Below are 24,722 nucleotides of genomic sequence, written 5' to 3'. Positions count from 1 at the left end.
GGAATCACCTGCTTTCAGCAGGAATGTCAGGAGGAAGGTCACATGTAGATCCTTGACATGTGGGGATCCCTGGGGCACTAAGACCTCATCCAGCTGTACTCAGAGCCCAAAAACTCATGAGTTTCCAATCTCTCACATCATCTCTACTTGACAAATGGATGCACAGAGATAGATAAATCCTGCCCAGCATTAAATTCTTGACTCCAGCATGAGATTTTGCACTCTGCTTCCTAAATCACACAGAGATGTTTGTGTACCTGTGGTGCTTAAAGCCAGCAGGATGGTAAAAATGCAGTGTTTTTCCAGGTCAGGACCCAGCCAAGCCTGCCTTGTTCCTTGTGCAGCCCACAGGTATAATTAATACCTGTGCATTAAAATAAAGAACTCACAAACAGATTTCACCACATTAGCCACAAGCTGAAGTGCTCAGCAAACAGCACGAGGAGAAGCACTTGCAGAAGGCCAGGAGGGCAGGTCCCAGCTCCAGAGCCGTCCCAGGCAATGTGAGTGCGCTGCTGTTTGAGGGCAGGCTGATCCTGCAGAGGACAAAGGCCTGTGAGGAGCGAGCTAATGATGCTGTTAGGAAAATCCCCAGGGAGCTGCAAAGCCAGCAGGGTGAGAAGGGGGGTCCCTGGGACCCTTCACACAAACAGGATGCACTCTGCTTTCGAGAGCAGTCGGTCTGGACTGCAGCCAGCTCCACAGGCACCTCTGCACCACAGCATGAAGCACGGCTGTGCTGTGAGCCTGGCCAAGCCCATTCTCCCCACATCAGGAGAACACCGACAGGTTAACAGCAGAGGCAATGCTGAGCTACAGCCATGCCTAAGCAACATTAATAGATTCATTTCCCTTTCATCCCAAATGTCAGCCCTTCAACTAAGCCTCTGTTCAGCTGTGCCTTAGGACACAGACAATCTACCAAAGTGACAGTGAAAAGAAAGCAGAATTTCCTCTTTCTCCCAGCCTGGTTTCTCCCACAAGGCACGACAGTGCTCCTCCTGTCTCAGTGCCAGCTTTCATCCCTGAGAGTGCTTTCAGACCATTCTTCTTCTGACAACAAACCTGCTGAGCAATTTGTGTCTCTCTTTGTCCATCTAATGTTACTATTCAAACACGGGGCCAGGATTTCTGAGTGAAGGGATTTTTCTTCTGCTGGGAACAATAGACTCTATTCTCATGAGCACTGGCAGCCACAGTTAATATCTCTGCCTGGGCTCTCTACAGACCTGGTTGCGCTCTCCTGAGGTGACAGACACCATGGGAAAGTCAGCAGACAACAACCCAGCACTGGGAAGCATGGGCTTTGGGGGAGCAGTTCTGTAAATTTTACAGGTTTGGGGGAAAATTGATCTAGTGATGAGGTGAAGCTGATGCTCCAAAGGATGCAGGCATGTGGCCAAACTGTCTTTGGAGACATGAACCATCACAGCCCAATAAATTCAGAGAAGAAAGCAGCATGAGCAACCTAAAGAGAAACAGAATAAAGACTTGTAATCAGTTCTCCTTCCTCTTCCTCTGCCTTCCTGCATGTAATGAGCTATTCACTCCAGCACCTGGCTGCAAGTGCATCATCTGTTATACCCCTTCAGCACAAGCTCAGAATTGCTCAGATTTCTGTGCATTTTTAGACTAACAGATCTCTCAAAATCTGTTTTAAAACCCCAAAACAATCACAACCTTAAGACTTGCATGAGGAAATAAAAAATGCCAGAAAGAAATACTTAAACACAAATATTTACTTCAATTATAAAAGATAGAGAGTGCTCGGGGGCCCAGTTTGTGCAATTCAGGAATTGGGAATGGCCTCAACACAGTCCCTGTGCTGGAGCAACTCCATCACTGCCAAGGGCTGGATGGTGGCTGTGGTGGCAGGAAGTGCTCCTGGATGGAGAACTGCAGCACTCAGCACATCTGTGTCAATGCCTCTGATCCATTTGCCTTTTGCTGTGCTGGAGGGCTCTGGAGAAGTGCTGCAAGCCCCTTGGACTCCACTGCACATGGGAACGTGGAGGAAGGGCTGGAGATCTCAGAGAATCCCCCCGGAGAACTCCTGTGGCAGAAGAGAGCACAGATGGGGGATGAGGGCTTCAGGACCAAGGGATAAGGTCACACTCAGTCCACAACAACCAAACAACCTTTCCCTTAGATGACAGATATTAGAGGCCACAGGCTGGAAACCAGAATTCATGTAAAAAGCAAAATATTGGGCAAGGGGAAAACCCACTTAAATTGAGAACTTCACGCAATGGGCACAGGGTCACCTCTAGGGAGCCAGAAACTCCCCACCTCCTCCGTTGCTCCCCTGCTGAAGAGAAGGAAGGCAGTGGGGAGGCTTTTACACCATGGACAGCACTGAAAGGAGTAGCGAGGGAAACAGCTCCCTCCCATTCCAATCTTTCCACATGGGGAGCCTAGGAAAGATTGTTTCTTCTAGCACGGCAGAGGGAAAAGGGGAACAGAACAGAGTAGAATATTACCAAAATTATTAGACCTCCTTGGACTCTCCTCACAGTCAACTCACTCAGTGAATGTATAAAAATGCACAGCTTCTTGAGAGAAGCCCTTGCTCCCCTCAGCACCCAAACCTCTCCACTTTCCATAAGACAGAGACCACACCAGCACCAAGGCCTGCCCACCAAACAGCTGTCCAGGAGTTACAGCCATTTTCTGCTTCAGGGAGAGGTGGGATCAGTTTGGAGGGGCTGCTGGTCCTTACTGGTCTCGCAGTGGGGGCCCTCCCAGCCGTGGCACTCGCAGCGGTAGCTCCCCGGCCCGAGGATGCACACGCCCTGGTTCATGCAGGGGTTGGGCTTGCACAGGTTCACAGGGCTTCTGGCTTCTGCAACAGACACAAGCAGAGAGCAGGCTCAGGCACATCTGCATTATTACTAGCTAAGAGCCACGTCCATCAGGAATGCTGCAAAAATTGTCATCAGGGGCTAATGGGACTGGAGAAAGATTTTAATGTGGCAGAGGGTGCAAACCACAATTCTGGCTTGATGCTTTAACCCAGAGAACAGAATGGCTTTTCTAGGTGTTTCAATCTGGAAAAGAATATTCCTAGTAAAGCTTAAAAGAGTAATTTAATGAAAGACTGCATATCCCAGAAAAGCAAAATGGAACATCTGCAGTGCTGTGAGCACTCCCAAACTCCCCACACCAGACATGGACAACACAGAGCAAGACACATGCCCTGCTCTAACAGGTTCACAATCCCAAACGCCACTCAAATTCCAACCTCACTTTGCCCCAGAGAGAATAAAGGTTTCCACTGGAGAGGAATAAGGAGAAGTTGTCAGCTGGGAAGCAAGGATGGCATGAATGGAAAACAACACAGGGAAAATTTCTGGGTTTCTTTTCTAGGGGGTTTGAGAGAAGCCTGCAAGCACAGCCCAAGTTATTAGCCCTGTTGTTATGAAGTATGTGACAGCTTTCCCAACCCTCTCAACACAACAGAGCCCAGCTGTCAGCAGGGCTGGCAGTGTTCCACGCTGCCTTGCTGCCAATACATTAGGTTAAGTAGCAGCATCCCAGAGGAATTTGCTTCCAGTCTGCTGGCAACACCACTGCGGTGTTGGTGAGGGTGTGAAATTCCTCTGCTCAGCAACTAAGTGGTGTAGAGCTGCTTGCCTTACTCTTTGCTCCAGGGTAGAAAAATCACAGAGAAAATAGAAAAAGGGGAAGGAAAAAGAATACAAATCCTATCCCCTCTCTTAACAGACATTGTGCTCATTCTCCCTCTGCACATCAAGTCTCAACCCACACCTAACGCTGGCAAAATTATAACTGAATTTTTTTTTTTGTTTTTTGACTTTCCTAAACCTGACACATATCAGTCTTTAGCTCCAGTTGATTTTATAGGGAATCCAGCCAGGTTCAAAAACATTTTTGTCATCATGAGATTTCTGAGCTGGGACCCTGCCTGAGAGTGTATTCCCAGGGACTGACACTTTCATTGGGCTGGGAAAACCACTGGCAATGAAATGTGGATCTCTTGGACACACCACTCATCTTCCAGGTGCTGCTGTTCCCCAGGGAGCTGTTCCATGGTGCTCTGCTCCAAGGGTCATGTGCCCACCTCATTCCTCCAGGGATGCTCCACAGCACAACCTCACAGACCCTGCTGTGGGGAATCATTCTGCCACAATTCCTCTAAACTCAAGCCTGCTCTCAACATACCTTAAATCAGGTTCTTGCACTTTGATGATCCCAGTGACTTGTATTTCCATTAATCTGATTCATATATATGTAATGCTTGGGAACTTTTCTCCCAAACACTGGGTGTTTTTTTTCTGGCTCATCTTTTCAGATGAGCCTCAAAACTAATACCATATTCCAGGTATACAGAGGCAGGGTCTGTTTCTCAAATACTTTTATAATGAATCATAAATTTTTTAAAGTCATTTCACAGACAATGGTTCTGTTATTAAACCTTGGATTTGGGAGTAGAAGATGAGTGAAGGGCTTATCTTTACATCGCCCTTGGTCCCAGCCTATCTTGCACAAACTGTGATTTAACTATACATGAAATGAAAGCAGCAATTCAGTCTCAGGAAATTATATGTTATTACCCTGACTCATTGAACCTTGCTGTCTCTTCCCCTTCACCCCTGGCATTTCAGCTAATTCCAAGGTACAGTACAGTTTTTGTAGTAACACAGCTGAAAGCACCACTGCAACAGAAACACACTGAAAAGCTCAGGCAGAAACCATCTGCAGAGCCTGCCAGGAGAGCAGCTCCTCACCCCAAAGAGATGATGCTGCAGCTCTTTCTAAGCCTGAAGGAGACACAGGCGTGCCCAGAGATGGAAAGGACCTCTGTGCTGCAGCTAAAATGTGCTTCTTTTGATCTTATAAACATGTTAAAACAAAGCAAATGGATAGATGTTAAACTCAGGCTATTTTGAACGAGAAAACAAGGCATGGTATTTTAACTAGGAGGACTTTCATTGTCACTGTCTGAAAACTAGAGCTGATGTCCTTTCTGAAAAGCTGATTTCTACACAATGTGCAAATATTTCAAATTCAGTATTAGAGCCATATTTTTCACCAGCTGAGGACTGGCACTCATGACTCAAAGTTTTGAGGAAACTTCATCTTTTTTTTTTTTTTTTAACCCCAAAACAGGAGTTTTTACAGAAAAATTTGAAAATTCTTCCCTTCCATTTTGAGGATAAGGATTTGGTCCTACAAATAAGATAAATCACAATTTGTCTGAAGGCTTCAAAATGGACAGATCGAGATTTTGTGTTGCCCTGTATTTAATCTTAAAATCACAAAAGCCTGCATGATAATTTCAGTAGTGAGATATTAAGGATGAACAGGAGTGATGAGGTTGCAGACTCGCTTTACAAACACCTGGTAACAAACCTGTTGGACAAGACAGCAGAGACCTCACTCAGGACCATCACAAAAAAGGGGCCCATTAAGCCCCCCCCAGAAACACAGAAAGGGTTCAGTAATACACAGCAAATTCTACAGATTTAAAGCAACATCAGAAAAAGACTAAACTTCTTTTTCCTTCAGAGAAAGCAGAACCTGGATCTAGCAGGGCTGGAAAGAGCCAGTCACACTATGCCTACTCTCACCCACTGGACTAAATCTTAGGAAAGTTGGTTACTAATTCCTGCAGCATTGCTTTGGGCAGTCATCAGACCTCTGTGTCATAGCTTCCCCCTCCATAAAACGCAAAAGATAGTATCAAGTTCAGTCATTAAAGCATCAGAAAATCTACAACAGCAGCAGCTGGTGGCACTGACAGAGAGAGTGATGGCTGGAGGATCTCCTACCTTCACAGATCCTCTCGATGATAAGGCCTTGGTAATGCTGCAGGTCTTCGTAGGAGGAGACGTGGAGCAGGTAGTTGGGAGACCCAGCAACTCTCAGCAGCGTGTCCCTCTCTGTGTCCCCAACGACCACCACAAACACCAAGATGCCATTGTGCCTCAGCTGCTGAGCTGGGGCAGCTGCAGCCTGCATGCCCCCTCCATTGGTGAGCAGCACCAGCACCTTGTTGACGCCAGGTCTTGCTCCCTTCTGCACGGTCATTACGTCACTGTAAACGTGCAGCAAGGCACTGCCAGCAGAGGCTGAGTCCCCAAGGAAGGGCACCTGGTCGATGGCCTGGAGAAGAGCAGAGCTGCTTGTGTGGGCGTCCAAGGTGAACACGGTGTGAGCTCTGCTGCCATAGGTCACCAGGGCAATTTGGGTGACGTCCCGGTTGATGATGAAGTGCAAACAGCTGCTCCTGACAAAGCGCCTCAGACGCAGAAAGTTCTCCAGGCCAACTCCAGACGAGGCATCCAGGGCAAATGCCAAATCAAGAGACTGGGCCTGGCAGCCTGTGGAAAGGAGCACAGAGATGGTATCTCTCAGAATATGTATCTCGTCCTTTCTGACTGAAAAACAGCAGAGAGAGGAAATCGTGGGCAAAATTCAACACTGCTGACCACCGATTGTGAAGGCTGATCTTTGTCTCTTTCACACCCATAGGCAGAGATCCATCACAAAAAATTACTCATGGAAGGTTAGTCCCTGGATCTGTGACTGACAAACAAAACCAAGGACATTTGTCTTTCTGTCCTTCCCTTCTCCCTGCTGGAATTCAGGACACCTCTGCACGGTTTGGCAAACTTAGGCAAACAGTCTTACCTTCAGGACTGCCCACACCGCAGATTTTTCTCTGCAGCTCTGGCATCCTGTTGAAGAGGTCCTGAGGGTCAGAGTAGACAATGGTCTGCTGTGGATTGCCAGTCACCGTGGTCAGCTCTGCTCTCATGAAGCTGCTGCCTATGCCAATCAAGAAGATATTTTGGTCCTTCACATACTTAGCGGCTTCTGCCACCGAATCCTGGGACTTGGAGTCAGTGAGCAGGACAACCACACGTGGGAGATCATCCTGCACATCTGCAAAGACTGGGGTGCTCCTAAAACCGTGCTGTGCAATGTATTGCAGGGCTCTGCCTGTCAGGGTTCTGCCCCCACTGAAATTCAAGGCATCAATGCTCTTCATGAGACTGAGTGTGTCCTTGTGTTGGCCCAGCTCAATGGGTACCTTCACATCATCATCGTAGTGGGCCACCCCAACACTCATTGGCGAGTCCTGGCCCACCACGGCTTGGAGGAATCTCTTGAGGAAGGCCTTGAAGCGCAGGAACCCTTCCAGTGTGACCCCTGCTGAGCTGTCCATCAGGAAAAGGAGATCCATACTGCACTCGAGGCTCAGCTTTGCTGCTGGAAAGAAGATTGTTGAGTTGCTGAGAAGGCAATCAGTCATTTGAAGGGCAACCCCAGCAGGGGCCAGCGGGAAACCTTGTGGAGAGGGGACATTGTGTCCATCAACCCAAACATTTTGCCATTCATATCATGAGCTGGAGGACAAATGAGCCAGGAGCAGGCTTTGTTTTGGTTGGATGCCATATAAGCCTTTTGAGACAAGAAATATCTATGGAAATTCATGAACTTTTGGATGGCAGTCTTAAAATCAGAAATTACAGCTCCACTCTTAGTGCTGTGGGCAGAACACTCTGAATGACACAATCACATAGTAGAGAAAGGAGAGAGTCCAAGCAACAGACCCTCACCTATGACACCTTGAGACTCTGAAGCTGGAACCTTGGTTCTGGGGAAAGTAAGTACAAGCTGTTTTCTAATGATCATGAGCTTTTGGCTTTTTTACATTGAACCCCCAAAACCAGGAGCTCCTGGTGCACCCATGTGTGTGGGGAGGGGACCAACAACATCCATGTCTCTCCCAGGGACTCTGTTCTGATCCCATGGCACCTGCACTTAGACACAAAGGCAGCCGTGCCAGGGTGAGACTGTCCATACTGGTGCTCTTCACACCCACACGGTGTCTGAACAGCAGGACACAGCCTCTGGGTCTGACACAGCATGATCAGCATGAGAGTAAACTCAGCCTGCCTTTTGGAGCAAAGCACAAGGACTGTGGCCCCATCCCAGCTGTCCCCAGGGTGGCACAAAGGGTGTCACCAAGGCAAGACTTGGCTGAGAGGGAAGGAGACAGAGCACAGGTTCATACCCACCACAGTGGATGTCTCCTCCATAGCCCAGCAGGCAGAGGCAGTGGTATCTGTCCAGTCCCTCTGGGACACACGTGCCACCATTCTGGCATGGCTGGGAGTCACAAGGGTCTGATCAGGACAGGGAAGAGAAAGACAGGTCATCATCAGGAAGCCTGCCCTTCCCATCCTCTGCCAGCACGAGCAACACTTTTAGTGGAAAAAGGGTCACAGCTCTGCCCCTCTTGCTAGAGTTTGAACTAACACAGGGCCATGTATACCCTCACCTCCATGGTAATTTCCATTTGGGGTGGCTCTCCAGCAGGCTGTGACAAGAAAGCAAACCAGACTCTGACTTAATTTGATTTGGAACTATGCCAGTGACACCATATTCATATAAACAGAGAATTGTTAAAGGTCCTGCAGCCCTGACAGATTTTCAGCAGCAATGAAGAGGTCAGGGTCTGGCCTGCTGCTTGGACAGTATTGTACTGATAAAGAAAATGAAGCCGTTTTCACCTGAACTTGCAAAAAGGACTGAAGGAGCACAGCTATTTCAAGAACCACAAAAATAGGCTGATGATCATCAGGCTCCCCACTAACCTGATGCTCCTTATGGTACCAAGTACGACTGGAGCATCACTGCATGTTCCCCTGGCTGGAGAACAGTGACTCCCTGCAGGCACTGGGAAGCAATGCAAGACTCTGCCCCCAGGACATGAACAGATGAGAATTCACTGGCTCCTCAAGTGGAGGAGAAACTATGGGGAAACATTTTAATCCAAAAGAACTCTGGTCACAGATATCAGTGAGAAACAAAAAACGGATTAAATATCTACTGATCACAGAGTCTCACTCAAAACAAAATTTTTGAGAAGTGAAAGTAAATCCCTGTCTTTTGTTCTTTAGCTATTACCTTTCCTGCTTCATAAATTAAAGTTTTGGAAGAGCAAAATCCCACCTGGACATACAGTTCGGAAGCATCTGGATGGGTGTTTTATCAAGACTCGCTTCCACCTGAAACAGGAAGAATAAGACCTGTCATGAATTTAAATATTAACAAGGTGCCTTCAAGGTGGACCTTACTGTGTTTTCAATGGAACAAATTTTTCTTTTAAAACACAGGTTTTCAAAACAAGTATTTTTTAAAAAACAGTCCGTTCTAAATGAGATGGCAAAAGGAAAAGCGTAATTTCATTGAATCTACCTTTTTTTTTTTTTTAAATTCAACTGTAATCTTTACATTTTTAAATTATGGATGTATTTTTAAGACTCAAAAAATATTTTGTTTGCTTGCTTCTCTGCCAGTGATCAGAGCAGAGACACTTCCTAGGACTAGAGACTGTTTGCATCAGTCTTCTGAGGAATCTCCATCCCAGTAAAGAGCCAAGGTCAGATAAAAGCCTCATTGCTGTGTTTGTTATCTCTCAGGCCCACTCATTTTTAGAGCTGTGGGTGCCCAGCTTACCTGGTGAAAGGGCACAGTGAGGCCTGCACTGCATTGGGCTGCTTTGAGCCTTTCCAACACACATAGCTGCCAGCCAGCTCTTTCACAGTCTCCAGGGTCCTGCGTTCACAAGGGTGGGACTCAACTTTGCAGCCTGCAGCAAAGCAAAAGGCAAACTAGCCTCAACTGCCTGAAAATACAAAGGCTCTAAGAGCAGACAACTGGTTTCAATACCTAACAACAGACTGGGCAGAGCTTCCAAGAGCCTCTGTGAGACCTCAGAAGAGAGATTTCCTGTTGAAAAGATCACCAGCCTACTCCACTTTCTAGGAACCTAAATATTCAGCCTCTTTTGCTTTCCAATAAACCTCACACTGTTAAGTTCATGGTTCAGTGACAGCTTTTCAGCCCCTTTGGTGCCTTTATCATTCATGTGTTTGATTTTCTGCTACCTCTGGACCACTCTACTTCTATCCTTTCTAACTACTGCAAGCCCTGGGTGCCTTCCCTTAATAAACAGCCAAGTCCATTAGAAAATTTAACACAACTGCTTTTATCCTTCTATCCCCTGCCACATGAGCAAAAGCCAATCTTCCCATTTTCAGAGGTGAATCAGGATACAGAAAGATTTAGGTTTCTGCAGCTTGGAGGCATTTGGAGAGCATGCCATCCTGTTTGGGCACCAGAAGCAGATTACCTCGAAGTGCAACACCTGCTAATTCCCTGTAGGCTTTCTGACACTGTCTCATCTTCCTCACTCAGTGCCATGTCCAAGCTAAAGGCATGGGCATGGAGGTGTGGCCAGCAGGGTCACCTGGAGCAGTGGCAGTGCAGACAGGGTCACTCAAGGTGCTGTACAGGCCGTTGGCAGCATCGTCAGCATCTCCAGCAAAGAGCAGGTGCCGCTCAGGGGGCTCGCTGGCCAGCACCTGCAGCTCCTCCCACCTGCCAAGCAAGGCACAGGTCAGCTGCTCAGCCTCCCCCACAAGGAATTAAGAGTCAAAACCAACCCTGTGCAGCAAATAGAGAGTTGATGCAAAACCACGGCACTCCTCAGTTTCCATGATCCTGGCGTGTTCAGTCTCAGGCAGCAGCATAGCTCTACTAAGTGGAAAAGTTTCCTTCATCAGCTCTGGTGCTGCTTCTACATCAGCCACCAAGCCAGTCTCCCCCCCCTGCCTGTGTTACCCTGCAAATTCTTTTTTGTCATGGTTTAAGTATGGTATTCCCCAATTTAGTGGTCTCACTGAAACCAGGCTTCCCCTTGTTTCCCCTCTCACCTCCAGCTGGAAACACGAAAGGCAAAAATCATGGATTGGGATAAGAACAATTTACTGAGAACAAAAACGAAATAAGAAATCAAGCAGTAATAGCAGCAATAAAATTATTAATAACAAAAGATAAAAGACAAAATGAATTTACTAGGAAAGTCTGGCTCAACACTGATTGTTTTGTCCACAAGGAAGGAAGGAAGGAAGGAAGGAAGGAAGGAAGGAAGGCCCTTCCTCTCTGAAGGGAGAAAGTCCCTTTCCCCCACCCCTGGCAATAATAAAGCATATCAATGATAAAGTTACAGATTATCTCCTAGATACAACCACAGCTACAGAAGAAAAAAATTAAAAATCAACCCTGCTCTGGCAAAAACTAGGACACCTTTTCTCTTTCCAAAACTCATATCTATCCTGAGACAGCCCCTACTCACCAGGACTGGCCATTTGGCTAGCTGGGTGTCTACTTCCCACACTGGAGAGTTTCCTACCTTGGAAACTTGATTCCCACAGCAAAAACTGTGATGTGTCTCTCCTTCACCTGCATTGCAGGCATTGCAGTGCTGCCCTGGGACTTTCCATCCGAAATGATGATCAGGACTTCAGGGACACTTGAGTTTCTGCCACCAGGGAAACCCTTGTGGAGAATGTACTTCAGAGCCTGACCTGTCTCTGTGCTCCCACCTCTAAAAAGCAGGGAGATACAATCAGAAAAGAAGAAATCAGAATTCCTCGCCTGCTACTGAATTTACCATTTGGGTTTCAAAATTTACCCACTGGTAATGGGAAACATAGCCTATTTCTGCTTGTCACCACATATTGTATCCATGGGGATGTCTAATCCTGTCATTTTTCTCATCTTCCTACCCACTGTCCCATCTATTCACCCTTATGTCCCTCCTCTCCAACTCAGAGTGGTCTCCAAGAGACTTCTAACACACAGCAGAGTGTTTCTGAAACTGGTGCAGTAAACAGAACTCTTGGATATTTCAATTTTATTTCCATCTTTGACAAATGTCTCTACAGCTTCTGTTTTCCCATCTGAACATTGTGGCCATTCCGGCTGTTGAAGGGGTGCCGGCTGTGGCCCTTTGTGACACAGGTGTGTTGTGTCAGGGCCCTGGGTGATGTGGGACACTGTGGTGCCCCGTGGCCCTTGTGACACAGCAGAGCCCCCCCTGCCCTGTCAGGGGTATCCTAGAGGCACAGGGCCACGGAGAGCCCATTCCTGTGAGAGCTGCTCCCTCAGGAGGAAGCGGCTCCTGGGATCCCTGTGTCCTGACAACATCAGATGCGGAGCAGGACAAGGTGAAGCCCAGCTCTCAGCCCCCAGCCCCTTGTCCGGCTGGATGGAACACCAGCCCTCAGCGGACACTGGCTGGGGGTGGGGGGCAGCTCAGACCTGCCCCTGTAGGACACTAGGAGGAGGAGGGGGCCTTTGCCCACATGGACAAGGATTGGGAATATGACATGGATCAAGAGCTTTCCCGATGGCGAGGCATTGCCAGACGAGAGCTCTGCCTTTGGGAAGAAATGACGGCCCAGGAGTATTACCAGCTACAAGACAATGTGACGATCCAGGACACCTTCCCACGAGGAGTGGTGAGACACCAAGAGTTCCATCAGAGGTGCAAGTGTAAGAGAGGTGTAAGCGTGAGAGTCCAGTGGGGAGATGCCACACAGCAAGAGCTGCACCAGTGGGAAGGGGAGGCACACAAGGAACCGTCTCCTTTGGAAGAAGAGGTGCAAGGCCATGCGCACACATTCCAAGAGGAAGGAGACAAGACAGACCCAGAGTTGTCCCAAGTGGGAGACAAGAGGGACAAGGACCTATCACGAGGAAAAGACTACAATGTCCAGGAGCTTCCCCAATGGGAAGAAGACGGGAGCGAACAAAAGCTGCCCCAACAGGAAGGAACTGTCAGCAGCCAGGAGCTGTCCCACTGGGCAGAAGGCATCGATTACAAGACATGGGACAAACCCCTGCACCCAGAGAAGGATGAGGGTGCCCAGACTTTTGCCCAGGAGGGCCCCACCTCTCCCAGCAGTATGGGCACCGAGGTGGCAGGAGAGGCAGCCCATGAGCTGCCCAGAACCTCTTCTGCCCTGGGGAGTCCCACAGAGGATGAGCTGGCAGCAGCTGCTGCTCCGTCAGGAGCTGATGAGGAGGAAGAGCCCCCCGAGCCTCTGCCTGCTGAGGTGGAAAAGGCACCAGGTTCTCCTGCCCTCAGGGAGGAGGCAGAGAACTCAGACCCTGCTTCATGCTGCCCCCCAGACTGCAGCCAGGCTCTGTTGGATTTAGCGAGGCACATCAGCTGTGACATTGTGCACAAGGCTGTGCTTGTGATCCAGGAATCTGGCCAGGAGCCAGAGGAACAGAGGGACCTGGAGCAAAGCACGGCTGCTGAACTAGAAGCAGCAACTGCAGGAGGAAGAAGGGAAGAGAGCCCAATTTTGGCCCTGCACAGCCCCTTGCTCAGCCCACTGGGAGCCCAAGCCCCCAGTGAGGAGGAGGAGGAGGCAGACGAGGGATCAGTCCTGGCAGAGCAAGAGCTTGAGGAGGGGGCCTTGGCTGGGGAGCTTGAGCTTTCCCAGTGCGAAGATGAGGAACACACAGAGCTGTCCCAAGGAGAAATCAATAAATACCAAGAGGGGTCCCAAGGAGAAGCCTCAACTGAACAGGAGCTGTCCCTAGATGAAGCTGGTAGGTACCAGGAAGGGGCCCAAGAGGAAGCCAGCTTTGAACAGGAGCTGTCCCTAGATGAAGCTGGTAGGTACCAGGAAGGGGCCCAAGAGGAAGCCAGCTTTGAACAGGAGCTGTCCCTAGATGAAGCTGGTAGGTACCAGGAAGGGGCCCAAGGGGAAGACTACAGTGAGCAAGAGCTGGCACAAGTAGAATCCAGAATCTATCAGGAAGCATCCCAAGGGGAAGCCCGCCCTGAGCAGGAGCTGTCCCTTGAAGAAAGTGCTAGCCATNGCCCTGAGCAGGAGCTGTCCCTTGAAGAAACTGCTAGCCATCAGGAAGGGCCCCAAGGGGAAGCCCGAATTGAGCAGGAACTGTCCCTAGAAGAAGCAGGTAGGTACCAGGAAGGGTCCCAAGGGGAAGCCAGAACTGAGCAGGAACTGTCCCTAGAAGAAGCAGGTAGGTACCAGGAAGAGTCCCAGCAGGAAGCCAGCAGTGAGGAGGAGCTCTCTTTAGAAGAAGCCCAAAGCCACCATGAGCTCTCGGATTGGGATGAATATATTGGGGAAGAGATGTCCCATGGGGATGTTGGAAGCTACCAAGAAATTTCAGACTGGGAAGAGGCCATGGAGCAGGACCAATCCTTAGAAGAAGCCCGAAGCCACCATGAGCTCTCTGACTGGGATGAATATATTGGGGAAGAGCTGTCCCATGGGGATGTTGGAAGCTACCAAGAAATTTCAGACTGGGAAGAAGCCATGGAGGAGGACCTGTCCTTAGAAGAAGCCCAAAGCCACCATGAGCTCTCTGATTGGGATGAATATATTGGGGAAGAGATGTCCCATGGGGATGTTGGAAGCTACCAAGAATTTTCAGACTGGGAAGAAGGCACAGAGCAAGGCATTGAGCAGAAGCTCTCCTTAGAAGAAGCCCGAAGCCACCACGAGCTCTCTGATTGGGATGAATATATTGGGGAAGAACTGTTCCATGGGGATGCTGGTAGCTACCACGAAATTTCAGACTGGGAAGAAGGCACAGAGAAAGGCCTTTCCCAAGGACAAGTTGGCAGCTCCCAGAATCTCTCTGACTGGGAACTTTACAGCAAGCACGAGCTGCCCCATGGAGACATTACTAGCTACCAGGAAGTGTCTGACTGGGAAGAGTCCATTGGGGTATCCAAGAAACGTCGCTCCTTCCTGCACCGGGCGCTGTGGACGCTGCAGGGGGTGTTCTTCCCCTGCCTGGCCCCACAGCCCGAGGATTAGGGCTGGCTGGCAGCACCAGCCCGGGCCCTGCAGATGGCAGCTGGCCCGCGGCCTGCCCCCGTCCTGGGGCAGCCACACGGGCTGCCTTTGCCCAGACGTGGCCCTGCAGCCCAAGTGGCCTCCCCAGGACAATTATCCATGTGGCCAGCCCCAATCCAGCACCCCTGGGGGACACTTGGTGCCATGTGACTCACAGGTAAAGGCCACAGACTCATCACCCATCAGGGTGGGAAGAGACTTTGAATGTCATCCAGGCCCACCATGACCCTGGCACCGCCTCCATCACCCTGAAACCATGTCCCCAAGTGCCACAGCCAGACGATGCTTGAACACTTCCACAGATAGAGACTCCACCACCTCCCTGAGGAACTTCTTGCAATCAATGCCTGACCACTCTGTCAGGGAAACATTTTTGAATATTTCATCAGAACCTCCCCTGGTGGAATCCAAGGACATTTCCTCTCATCCCAAAAGGGTTACATGCTGATCCTTTGGGATTTTATCCATGGGGAATGGGCACAGACAGGTATTTTGCACTCTGAATTACTCCATTGCACACTGCATGACTACACCAAGCACAATTAATCCAAAACAGACAGAAGTTGGGTTTTAGAAATAGTGCAGTATTAAAACAAAACACAAAGCCCAACCAAAATACAACAACAACTACAACAAAAACACAAAAGAAAAAGAATAGTAGGACTAATAATAATATGAAGAAGTTTGAGAAGATAAAGAAGTAGTAGTAGTAAATAAGAAAAGAATTAAGCATAAGAATAAGAACAAGAAAAAAGTAAGAATAATGATAAGAATAAGAAAAAGAAAAAATAATAAGCATAAGAACAAGAACAGGGATAATAAAATTATTAAGAATAAGAAAAAGAAAAAAAGGAATAAGAATGCGAAAAAGAATACAAATAGGAAAAGGAATAAGAATAATAATAAGAAAAAAAGAAAAATGATAGGAAAAGGAATAAGAATTTAAACAAGAATAAGAAAAAGAAAAAAAGAATAAGAATAAGAATTAGAGTAAGAAGGAATAACAAAAGGAATAAGGACAATAATAAGTTGATGTAGAAGAAGAAATGGAAGTAAATACTAGGAAGAAGAAGAAGGAGAAGAATAACAGGGATGATAATAATAATAAGATGATGATGATTAAATAGTAGTAGTAGCAAATTCTTGTTGTTCTTGTTGTTGTTGTTGTAATATCAAGTTAAAATACAAACCTACACATCCTCTAGCATCACAGAATGGTTTCGTTTGGGACAGACCTCAGAGATCATCTAGGTCCAACAGATTCTCTTCTGCTCTTTTTCTCTCTCTCTGACACCTCTTTCCTATTTCTCTCTCCCTCACATTTCTTGTAAATAAAATCCATGCTAAATAAAATCTGTATGTTGCCATCATATGGTCTCACTTGTATCTTCATTCTGGCAGAGGCATCTCTCCATAAAACACATTCTCTGCCCAGCCTATCTCCAAAGCAGAGGTTCTCCAGCCCTCTAGGATCTCAGCTGCTCTCCTCTGAACTCATTCTAACAGGCCACATCCTTCTTATGCTGTGCCCCAGACACAGCTGCAGTGCTCCAGGAGCGTCTCAAACAATGAACTGAGAGCCACAATCACCTCCCTGACCTGCTGCTCCTCACTCCTTTCATGCAGCCCAGCCCAAGGGTGGCTTTCTGGGCTGGCAGCACAGATTGCTGACTCAGGCTCAGCTTCTCCTCCTTCTACACCCCAAGTGGTTCTCCTCAGCCCCTGCACTGCTCAGCTTCTCCCCACACATGCCACAGACCTGGTGGTAATAATGCCACTAGAGCAGAGTGAACATTTCCAGCTGCCTTCTAATTTGTCCAAGGAGTTGTGCTATAAATAATTTCCTGTAATTGCCCTTAAGGGCTGCTTTTATTGCTGTCCAGAGCAATCCAGGGGAACCAAACCACAAGTGTCACTCCTTCCTTGGAGCATTCACATTCTTTGTCTGCATTGACACAAACACAACCTCATCTTCTTTCTGAACATCCATCCTCTGCCCAAGCACCTGATTCCTGATTTGCTTGTTCTAGAAAAGCATTTCATCATGCCCAAGTTCACTGTTTTTCCATCTACCCTCTGATTTTCATAGAAACTTTTTTCATTCTGTACTTGCCAGGCCTCTTTGCTTTGAACTTCTCCCCTGCACTACATCATTTCCAAGCATACTCAGTGATCATGTGTTCATAGCAAGTCCAAATTTGCCTTTTTTTGACCGGATGTCTGTGAGATGTTTCACTGAATAGTGCTTTGCATGAGGAAAAATACCTGTGCATAGTCAGTGTAGTGACTAAATCTTGATGATTTAGCTCAGTACCCTGTGCCCATGTGAGCCCTGAGGATTAGAAAAAATTTAATAAAGAGCTCATTAAATTGCTTATTAATTTGCATTTGGAGCTTCACTGGGTTTGGCACAGTGCAAGTGTGTTTGAGGCATTATTCCAACAAGGATTTTCTGGACTTTACCTGCTGTCTTTCTTCAGGAACAGCACTAAGAAGGTTTCTCTCCTGGAACCATCTACTGACTGATATGAAAGAAATTCATATGAAATTTAGCTTGAGATTACCACCGAGTATGGCTGGAACTGGCCAGCGAATTCCAAAGCTATTTGGACAGCATTCACAGAGAGAGACCAGCAGTCTCCAAATAAATCACAAAAGCTTCACTTTAGTCTGGTGCTGCCTCCTTCCAAGCGCTGTCAGCTCCGGGCTGAAGTCAGGAAATGCCTCACTGGCCAAAGGCTCATCAGAAGCACATCAAGGAACCTCTCAACCAAGATGTCAAACACCCATTTCTTTTCAGAAGCCAACTGGAATCCATCCATAACTATTTTATCAACTGCAAAATGTCAGCTTTTCATTTAAACTAGACGAAATGGCCAGGCAAAAAGTAATTATTTCTGTTTGATCTGTCAGCATCCCTCTGTTGTCACCAAGGAACAGTGACACCAAGATGCAGTGCCAGCCAGCAAATGCTGCTTCACTTTCTCTGCTCTCACAGACTTTCAACAACAACCAGAGAGGGGAAATGCATCTTAGTTTTCTGTAAGTTTTTCCTGTAACTGTACAAAAGAGGTTTTCTTGATTTGCTAAACTCATCAAAAGAAATACAACAAAATCCAGCCAACTCATCTTGCTTGAAAAATGCAAAACTGATCACATTTGCTTGCAATATGTACAACATCCTGAGAGCAGCAGATATCCATGGGAAATGTTGATCTAACCCTTAGTCACAAAGCAGATCAGCTAAAAGAGCAGACATCCAGAGGCCTTACCAATACCTCATCTATCATCAAAACAAGTGCTCTTTGGGGGTGATTGTCAGATCCTTAGTAGATCCAGATGTATTTTTCTGAGATGGAAAGTTTGGATTTTGAGAGGTTCTAAGGACAGCTATTCCTTGAACTTCTGGCTCCATTTCCTGGGGTCATGGGAAGACATCCAAGTCCTAACAGTCACAAATTAAAAAGGTTTCCATCTGAAAACCTGATCCTCTTGAATTCAGCAAGCACCCACAGATACCTACAGACCAGCAGTTCATCACTGACTCACAGGACAAAGGAAATTGTAACCACCAAAAAATGAAACAGCACACTGCGTTGCCTTAGCTCAGCCATGAGGGAACAACACGCTTGCTTTTCCATGGAGAATGTATCCCACTGCCTGGCTCAAATAGACAGAAAGACCTGGAAAACTCTCTATTTACCACATTATAATAGGACACTGAAAACTGTATCTCCTATCAGCTTTCACTAAGACAGACCAGGTTTCACATTTTTAGTAATTGTGGATCATGGACCACAGTGTTCATTCACCTCCCTCCCTGGGGACATCACACTGGTGTAAGCACAGCAGAAGCAGAGATTTCTAAACCTCAAAAACCCCCTCAATCCATAGGTTATTCATAGCCCAGAAAGAGAAGAGCTGTAAAATAAGCTGACCTGAACACAGTCCTCTTGATTCTCTCTTTCACTTCTTGTTTGGTTAGATAAGAATCCAGTGGGAATTCAAGGTGGGGAGTTGAGCTAAACTGTATCATTCCCACACGGACCTAAAAGAAAAGGTTATGGAAGGTTATGAAAGGTGTCTGTGCCAGTTTTACTCTTTTGATCAATTTACAAACTTGGGAAGACTGAATTTTATGGAGCCAAACTGTTTTTGCTGTTGAGCCACAGGCAGTCTAAATGAACTTAGAGCAGGAACTCCAGTAGTATCTATACAGACTATAAACAAGGCAAAAAAGTTTATCTGGAAACAACAGGAGCCTCTGCTGCAGTTGGAGGCAGCTCAGGATCTATATTTATCCACTCAGAGCAGCTCACAGCCTCAGGGGCAGTAAGTTTATAAATAACACCTTCTACACCAACCCATTTAAGCACTGGGCAGGCAACCTTTCCGTTACTGACAGTAGCTCCCTCTGGCACTGAGCACAGCAGGCAACACAAACCAACACTTCTTCTAATTGCTCCTCTAAAACCTTTTGCTCTAGTTGAAAATGCAAAAGGACTAAATGGTCTGTACTGGGCAATACATCCAGAATACTTCACTGAAGCCATACAAGAAGTATTATGGAATGTGACAATTCCAAAGGTGACAAGACTGTCAATTTTCAGTCCAGCCTATGTGAGGATTAAGTGAAAGACTAGAGGAAAGATGGTGCTTAAAAAATAAAGCATACCACCAAATCTGCAAATATTAAATATTCACTGACACAACCTTCCCAAAGACCTGACATTTGTTTGGAAAGGCTCTGGCATGGAAACAAGTCCAGCAACCATCCCAGGCTGCTCCAAGGCCCTCAGCTGAGGTGGTGCTGTGGGACTGATGCACACCTGGAAGCGCTGCCAGTCTGGCTTAAGTCCCCTCAGATGAACCCAGGATGTGTCATCCAGGCCCAAAGGTGCCCCAACGCTGACTCCAGGGACCAAGAGCTGAAACTACAGCAGCACAGCACCCATCTCACTCTAGGGGAAGAGACCAAGCAGACTGTATCATTTACATCTGTACAGAAAGGTGGATAACTTCCCAGAGAATAATTCTGCAGCTTTCCAAGGAAAAGCAAGAGGAAAATCCAACTAATCTATGAGCTTCCAAACCAAAATAAAATCAGTAAAAAAAATCCCTCAAATTATAATCTTTAACCTGAAGGATTAGGTATTTTCTCAGGTTCAAAAGGAACTGCTTAAAACCTGAAGAACCAAGAAGCATCCTCCAATCCCACTGCTTCACAAACCACATCTTTCTGACACAAATAAATACTCTGCCCCCATGGCAGCTGGTTGGTTGAATTTTGCAGTTTCACTCAGCACATTACCACTGACCTTTAGATGCACTGCCAAGCTGTTTGAAAATTAGAGGAGATATTCCTGACACTCACTCTGTCTGGATGGATGTCCAAGGCATCACAGAGCTTGCCTGCAAAGTGCTTGGACCTTTCAAAGCTTCCTTTGCCAATGCTGTAGGAGCCATCCAGGAGGAAAAGGACATCTAATGAGGCAGAGCACTGCATCACTAGGAGAAAAAATATATACACTGTGAAACTGCCCATTGTTAGCCCTGCTTGGGAAGCAGGCAGCCAAGAGCTGAAAACCCAGACAAATTGCAGAGGGTGGACAGGGGCAGCCAGTGCTCACAACCCAAATCCCACAGGCACCCCTGCTCTGGCCTGCAGAGCTCCAGCTCAGCTCTCAGTCTGCCAGACTCAGCTCAGAGTTCAGAGCCCCAGCCTGGTCCTGGTGACACAGAGCAGCCAGGGCAGTGAATTATAGCAGACACAGGGAGAGGTGCTCTCTCAGAGAGGACACAGAGGGAGGGGGGAGCAGCAGGGAAAGGGAGCCCTGCCCAGTGGGACCTGCAGGCTCTCCCAGCCCAAGGCACAGACATAAATCCAGGAGGCATTTACAAAGTCCCACAGACCCCAGCATGTTTCATCTGCAGTACATTTTTCAATTTTCTTATTTTTCTAAACACAAATTCACTGAACAGCTCCCAGACTCAGACAGAAAGACTTTTCATTAAAATCTGCCTTTTATCTCCTCTTCAGAGATGTGTCTTTGCATCACCCCTGCCTGCATGAACATAACTGCTTCCAAGCAGAAGTTTCTGAGGTGCTTTTGCTGCAGTGGAAACCCACAATTTCACTGACATTCACGTTTAATTTTCATTCACTGAAATAAATAAATGGCAGATTGCAGACTATGAAGAGTCATTTTTCAAAGCGTTTAAAGGGAAATTTTAAAGCCTTCTCTGCAGCATTTGTCAGAATCAACTTCAAGGGAAAAAGAATCCAGAAGTTCAATAGAGATCAAGCACGCTAACCCCTAAAGAGCTGTTTCGGCCAGTGATGTTACTCTACCCCCATTATTATAATCTTTTTATTGTCACTACTTTTTTCCAAATCCTTCCTGCTAGCCAAAACCTGAATTTATAATTAGGGTTTTCTAATACCAGATTACAGGGATTGAAAGTTGTGAGGCATTCCCTTCTGGGTCACTGGCTCTCCTAAGGGGGCACCCAGCCTTGCCCTGGGGCTCTGTGTTGAGGACAAGCTGCAGCACAGCCTCCCTGCCAGCACTGTTCTGGCTTGTCAGCCCTGCCCTGGGAGCTGGGCTGAACCTGGAGCTGCAACAGGGCTGTTACCCCTGCCTAAGCATGCACAGAGAAAACTGCAGAGCCCCCAGACTGGGCTCAGCATGGAGAAACACTCCTCAGAGGGCTCTGCAGCTGAGGGGTGCAATGCAGCCCTTCCACAGGATGTCTGCAGCCCACCAAGGGACTCCAGGGGATGTGCAGCAGGGAGAAACACCAAACACTCATCCCTGGGATGGGAAGTCTGAGCTGAACACATGGTGCTGGTAGGGCATGCCTGGCATAGGAATGAATGCACTCTATCCCTTGACATACAACAGAAAAAAATGGGAATCAGGAGAGAATTCACAACAGAGTTTATCAGTAACTGATTGCAAGCACAACAAGGGAGCTGCAGGTGAACATGGGCCAGCCAGAGCCCATCACCCCTGCTCCCAGCAACCTGGCTGTGCTGGCTTTACAGCCTGAAAAAACACCCCTGTGGGAGGGCTGATCAAGGCTGTAATTAAACACAGCTCTGCAAATCAGGATTGCTTGGAGCAGGCCCTGAAGGACTGACAGAAACACCATCCAGCTGGCAAATAGCCAATTTGGGGAAACCAGAGTAGATCATGTCCCAGGAGAGCTAACACCAATGGGGAAAAAAGCCAGGCTGGGGTAGAGGCAGCCACAGTGCTGTGACTGTCAGAGCACTTCTGGGGACTAATGAATGTAAATAACTCCAACAACAACAACAAAAAATTAAAAAATGCCAAAACAACCACACCAAAACAACCAAAGAAAGAAGGAATTCAGATATAGAAAATGCTTCATAAAACAAACTTACACTTGCCAGCAGCTGAGATCTTGCCAGTCATCTCCTGGCCAACATGGATTTGTTGTATACCCAACGCCAGCAAAGCTGTGGGATCAAACAGACAATCACCCATGAACAAGATATACAGGGTTTAACCTATAACAGCAAAAATGCTGGTTTGCTGTATAGGTTTCACAGCTGCAAAACATAATTTGGTGACACAGCAGTGAATCTATGTCAGGAAATTCCTTCTGGCAGGGACACAGAGAGCAGGAAAATGACAAGGACATGACTCCAGCACACAGGACAGTCTCTCTGCTCACTGCATGCAGGGACACAGGGCAAGAATGAGAACTAGGCCGGCCTTAGGCTTCTGAGATTACAGCCATAAACACTGGCTAGATTTATGAACTTTCAATATAACATCACCTTTTCCCACATCAGTTAGACACTTCACATATAGATCAGTCACATGTTCACATTCTCAGAAAAGCTGCTTCTCCAGGTATTATTATCTCCCCTTTTGTGTGAAACTATGTTTCAGAAATTTATCCCTAAACCTCTGGAGAGGCACTGAGTTGGCTCTCATTCCTTGGAGTGAAGAACCCCGGCTGGAGATAGAGAAGCACCCCAGACAAAAACCACTGATGCAAAATGGCAGCTTTAAACATACCTTGGGAAAGCAGGAAAATGCAGATGGACTCAAATGACAAGAGGTTCATGGTGACAAATCTGGAAGGGAAAAAAACAAAAACAAAAAGAAACAAAAGAGGAGAGGAATAGAAATCCAATTCCCAAAGCCAATTTCTTTACCTGCAGCTGATCATCTTCTTCCTGGGTGTCTCAAGTGATGAGCTCAGAAACATTTTGTCAGAGGGGCAAAAGTAACTTCTGCCCTGGGAAGAAGGGTAGGGAAGAGATTGAAGGAAAAAAAAAAAACCATGAAAATGAGGGAATAATAGAAATGGAAATCTCTCAACATACTCCTCTCCTTTCCCATCACATGGAGAGAGCAGCCCTGGCAGGGAGGGAGGGAGGGAGGCAGGGAGAGAGATGCCTGCCCTCCTCTCCATGCCCACGCACACCTGACCTCTCCTCTCCTCTCCTGGGCACCTCCCTTTCCCAGCTGAGTCCCACCAGGGCGCGGGGAAGCCGGTGGAGAGCCCCAGAGAGCTGCTCGGGGCTCCACCGAGCACAGTCTGAGCTGCATCCCCCCGAGCTCCCCCCAGCCCGGCTGGGACGCCCCCGTTCCTCAGCCCAGCCCGGGGACCCGTCCCTCGAGCGGCGCTGCTGCCCATCCCCATCACCGTCCCCATCCCCATCCCTGGGCTCCAACACTCAGCCCCAGGCTCTTTCACGCCTTGTGTTTTACAAGGACTGGCTTTCTGGGGAGATGTTTTTATGCATAACTGTCCAGCAAAGTCAATTTTCTGCTCATTTTTCCTTTGAAATCAGCGAGGCTGCCATCACATCGTAGGTAGATTTCAGTGACACTTTCAAGCATGCCGAGATTTAGACTAAATGTATCTGGTAGAGCTCTTGGCTTTCTATTTCAAACATGTATATTTATTTTTTCTGCAGATTAAAAGCACTCACTAGACCAGATTCCTGATGGATCTCTGCCCCTGTCATTGCACAAGTAGATTTTCATTATGTAGTTAAAGACAAGTAAGTGTTCTTCTTGATAATCAGCTCTATTAGTTTTTCCAGAAAATGGGTGAATTTTTCCCAGGAAATACTTGTCTCTGCAGCAAATTACATATCACTCTCATCAGACAAGGCAAGATACCTAAAGCAGGCCATGCTCAGTTACCTGCACAGGTACAAAATGAAGAGGGGATTAAGAAATCCCCTCTGGCACCACCCCACCAGGGATTACAGACACAATAACCCTGTCCTGCAGTGCCAGGTGCATCGAGCATCTCCCTTCAGCAGGCTGTCCCCACCAAATAGACAGTAAGTAAAGGGAGATCAACACAAACCACAACTTCATTGGGCAAGCCCCACTGTGTGTCCCTCAGGAGCTTCAAACCCTGCAAATTCCACGGAGGAAAGGTCATTCTTCTGCCATGCCTCAAGGACATTTTTCCTAGGAGCAGTTTCCAGGGTGCACATCACCCAGAGCTGGACAGGCCTCTGCTTGCAGTCAGATGTGACAGGTATTGGGGATTTCACATTGTTTTCATACAAAACATTGACAGGTCAAGACGTTTCGCCAGCTTGGTTTTATCTTGGGTTTAAATCAGCTAATCTGCAGGATGAATTATTTGTCTTTTAGCCCAGCCAGACTCTCAGCAACAGGAATTGAAAGAAAGCTTCATCATCACCTGCTGCTCATTAGCATTAGCCCAGGATTAGCAGCAGCAACCTTAGCAGCTTTGCTGGGGGGGTGGGAGTGGGGTGGTGAGTGAAGGACATTTTCATTTTATCATCTCAGCCATTAACATAGGGAATTTTAATAATGTCTATCTCAATAATGAGTCAAAAATAAATATTTTTTAAACCACACTAAGTCAAAACTCCTATTTTTGTACCCAGATTCTCACTTGGACACATGAATATGACAGCAACTTACTCTTGCTAAGAAAGAGTTGTAACCATGTGCACTGTGTTTG

The 24,722-nt window shown here is 47.3% G+C and overlaps 1 protein-coding gene across 2 annotated transcripts; it reads right to left on the bottom strand.

Moving 5' to 3' along the window:
* Nucleotides 1-1,780: 1,780 nt before the first annotated feature.
* Nucleotides 1,781-22,835, bottom strand: VWA2 (von Willebrand factor A domain containing 2). 2 transcript variants are annotated; one of them, XM_041415760.1, is made up of 13 exons: nucleotides 22,781-22,835; nucleotides 22,138-22,212; nucleotides 20,101-20,234; nucleotides 18,665-18,774; nucleotides 11,231-11,425; nucleotides 10,286-10,416; nucleotides 9,493-9,625; nucleotides 8,986-9,041; nucleotides 8,049-8,156; nucleotides 6,655-7,236; nucleotides 5,793-6,344; nucleotides 2,720-2,842; nucleotides 1,781-2,053 (listed from the first exon to the last, which is right to left on the bottom strand). In XM_041415760.1, exons 1-13 carry the CDS (start codon nucleotides 22,827-22,829, stop codon nucleotides 1,920-1,922), a joined length of 2,382 nt encoding a protein of 793 aa, XP_041271694.1. In that variant the 5' UTR covers nucleotides 22,830-22,835; the 3' UTR covers nucleotides 1,781-1,919. The 2 variants fall into 2 exon arrangements, with proteins under 2 accessions (XP_041271694.1, XP_041271693.1); XM_041415759.1 differs by having other exon boundaries at nucleotides 1,781-2,055; nucleotides 2,716-2,842; nucleotides 22,781-22,829.
* Nucleotides 22,836-24,722: the final 1,887 nt, after the last annotated feature.

Source organism: Onychostruthus taczanowskii, unplaced genomic scaffold, assembly GCF_017590055.1.
Source record: "Onychostruthus taczanowskii isolate IOZ18803 unplaced genomic scaffold, ASM1759005v1 scaffold5, whole genome shotgun sequence".
Taxonomy (NCBI): Eukaryota; Metazoa; Chordata; class Aves; order Passeriformes; family Passeridae; genus Onychostruthus; species Onychostruthus taczanowskii.
Note: the sequence above shows the minus strand (reverse complement) of the source record. Positions and strands in the feature narration are given on the sequence as shown.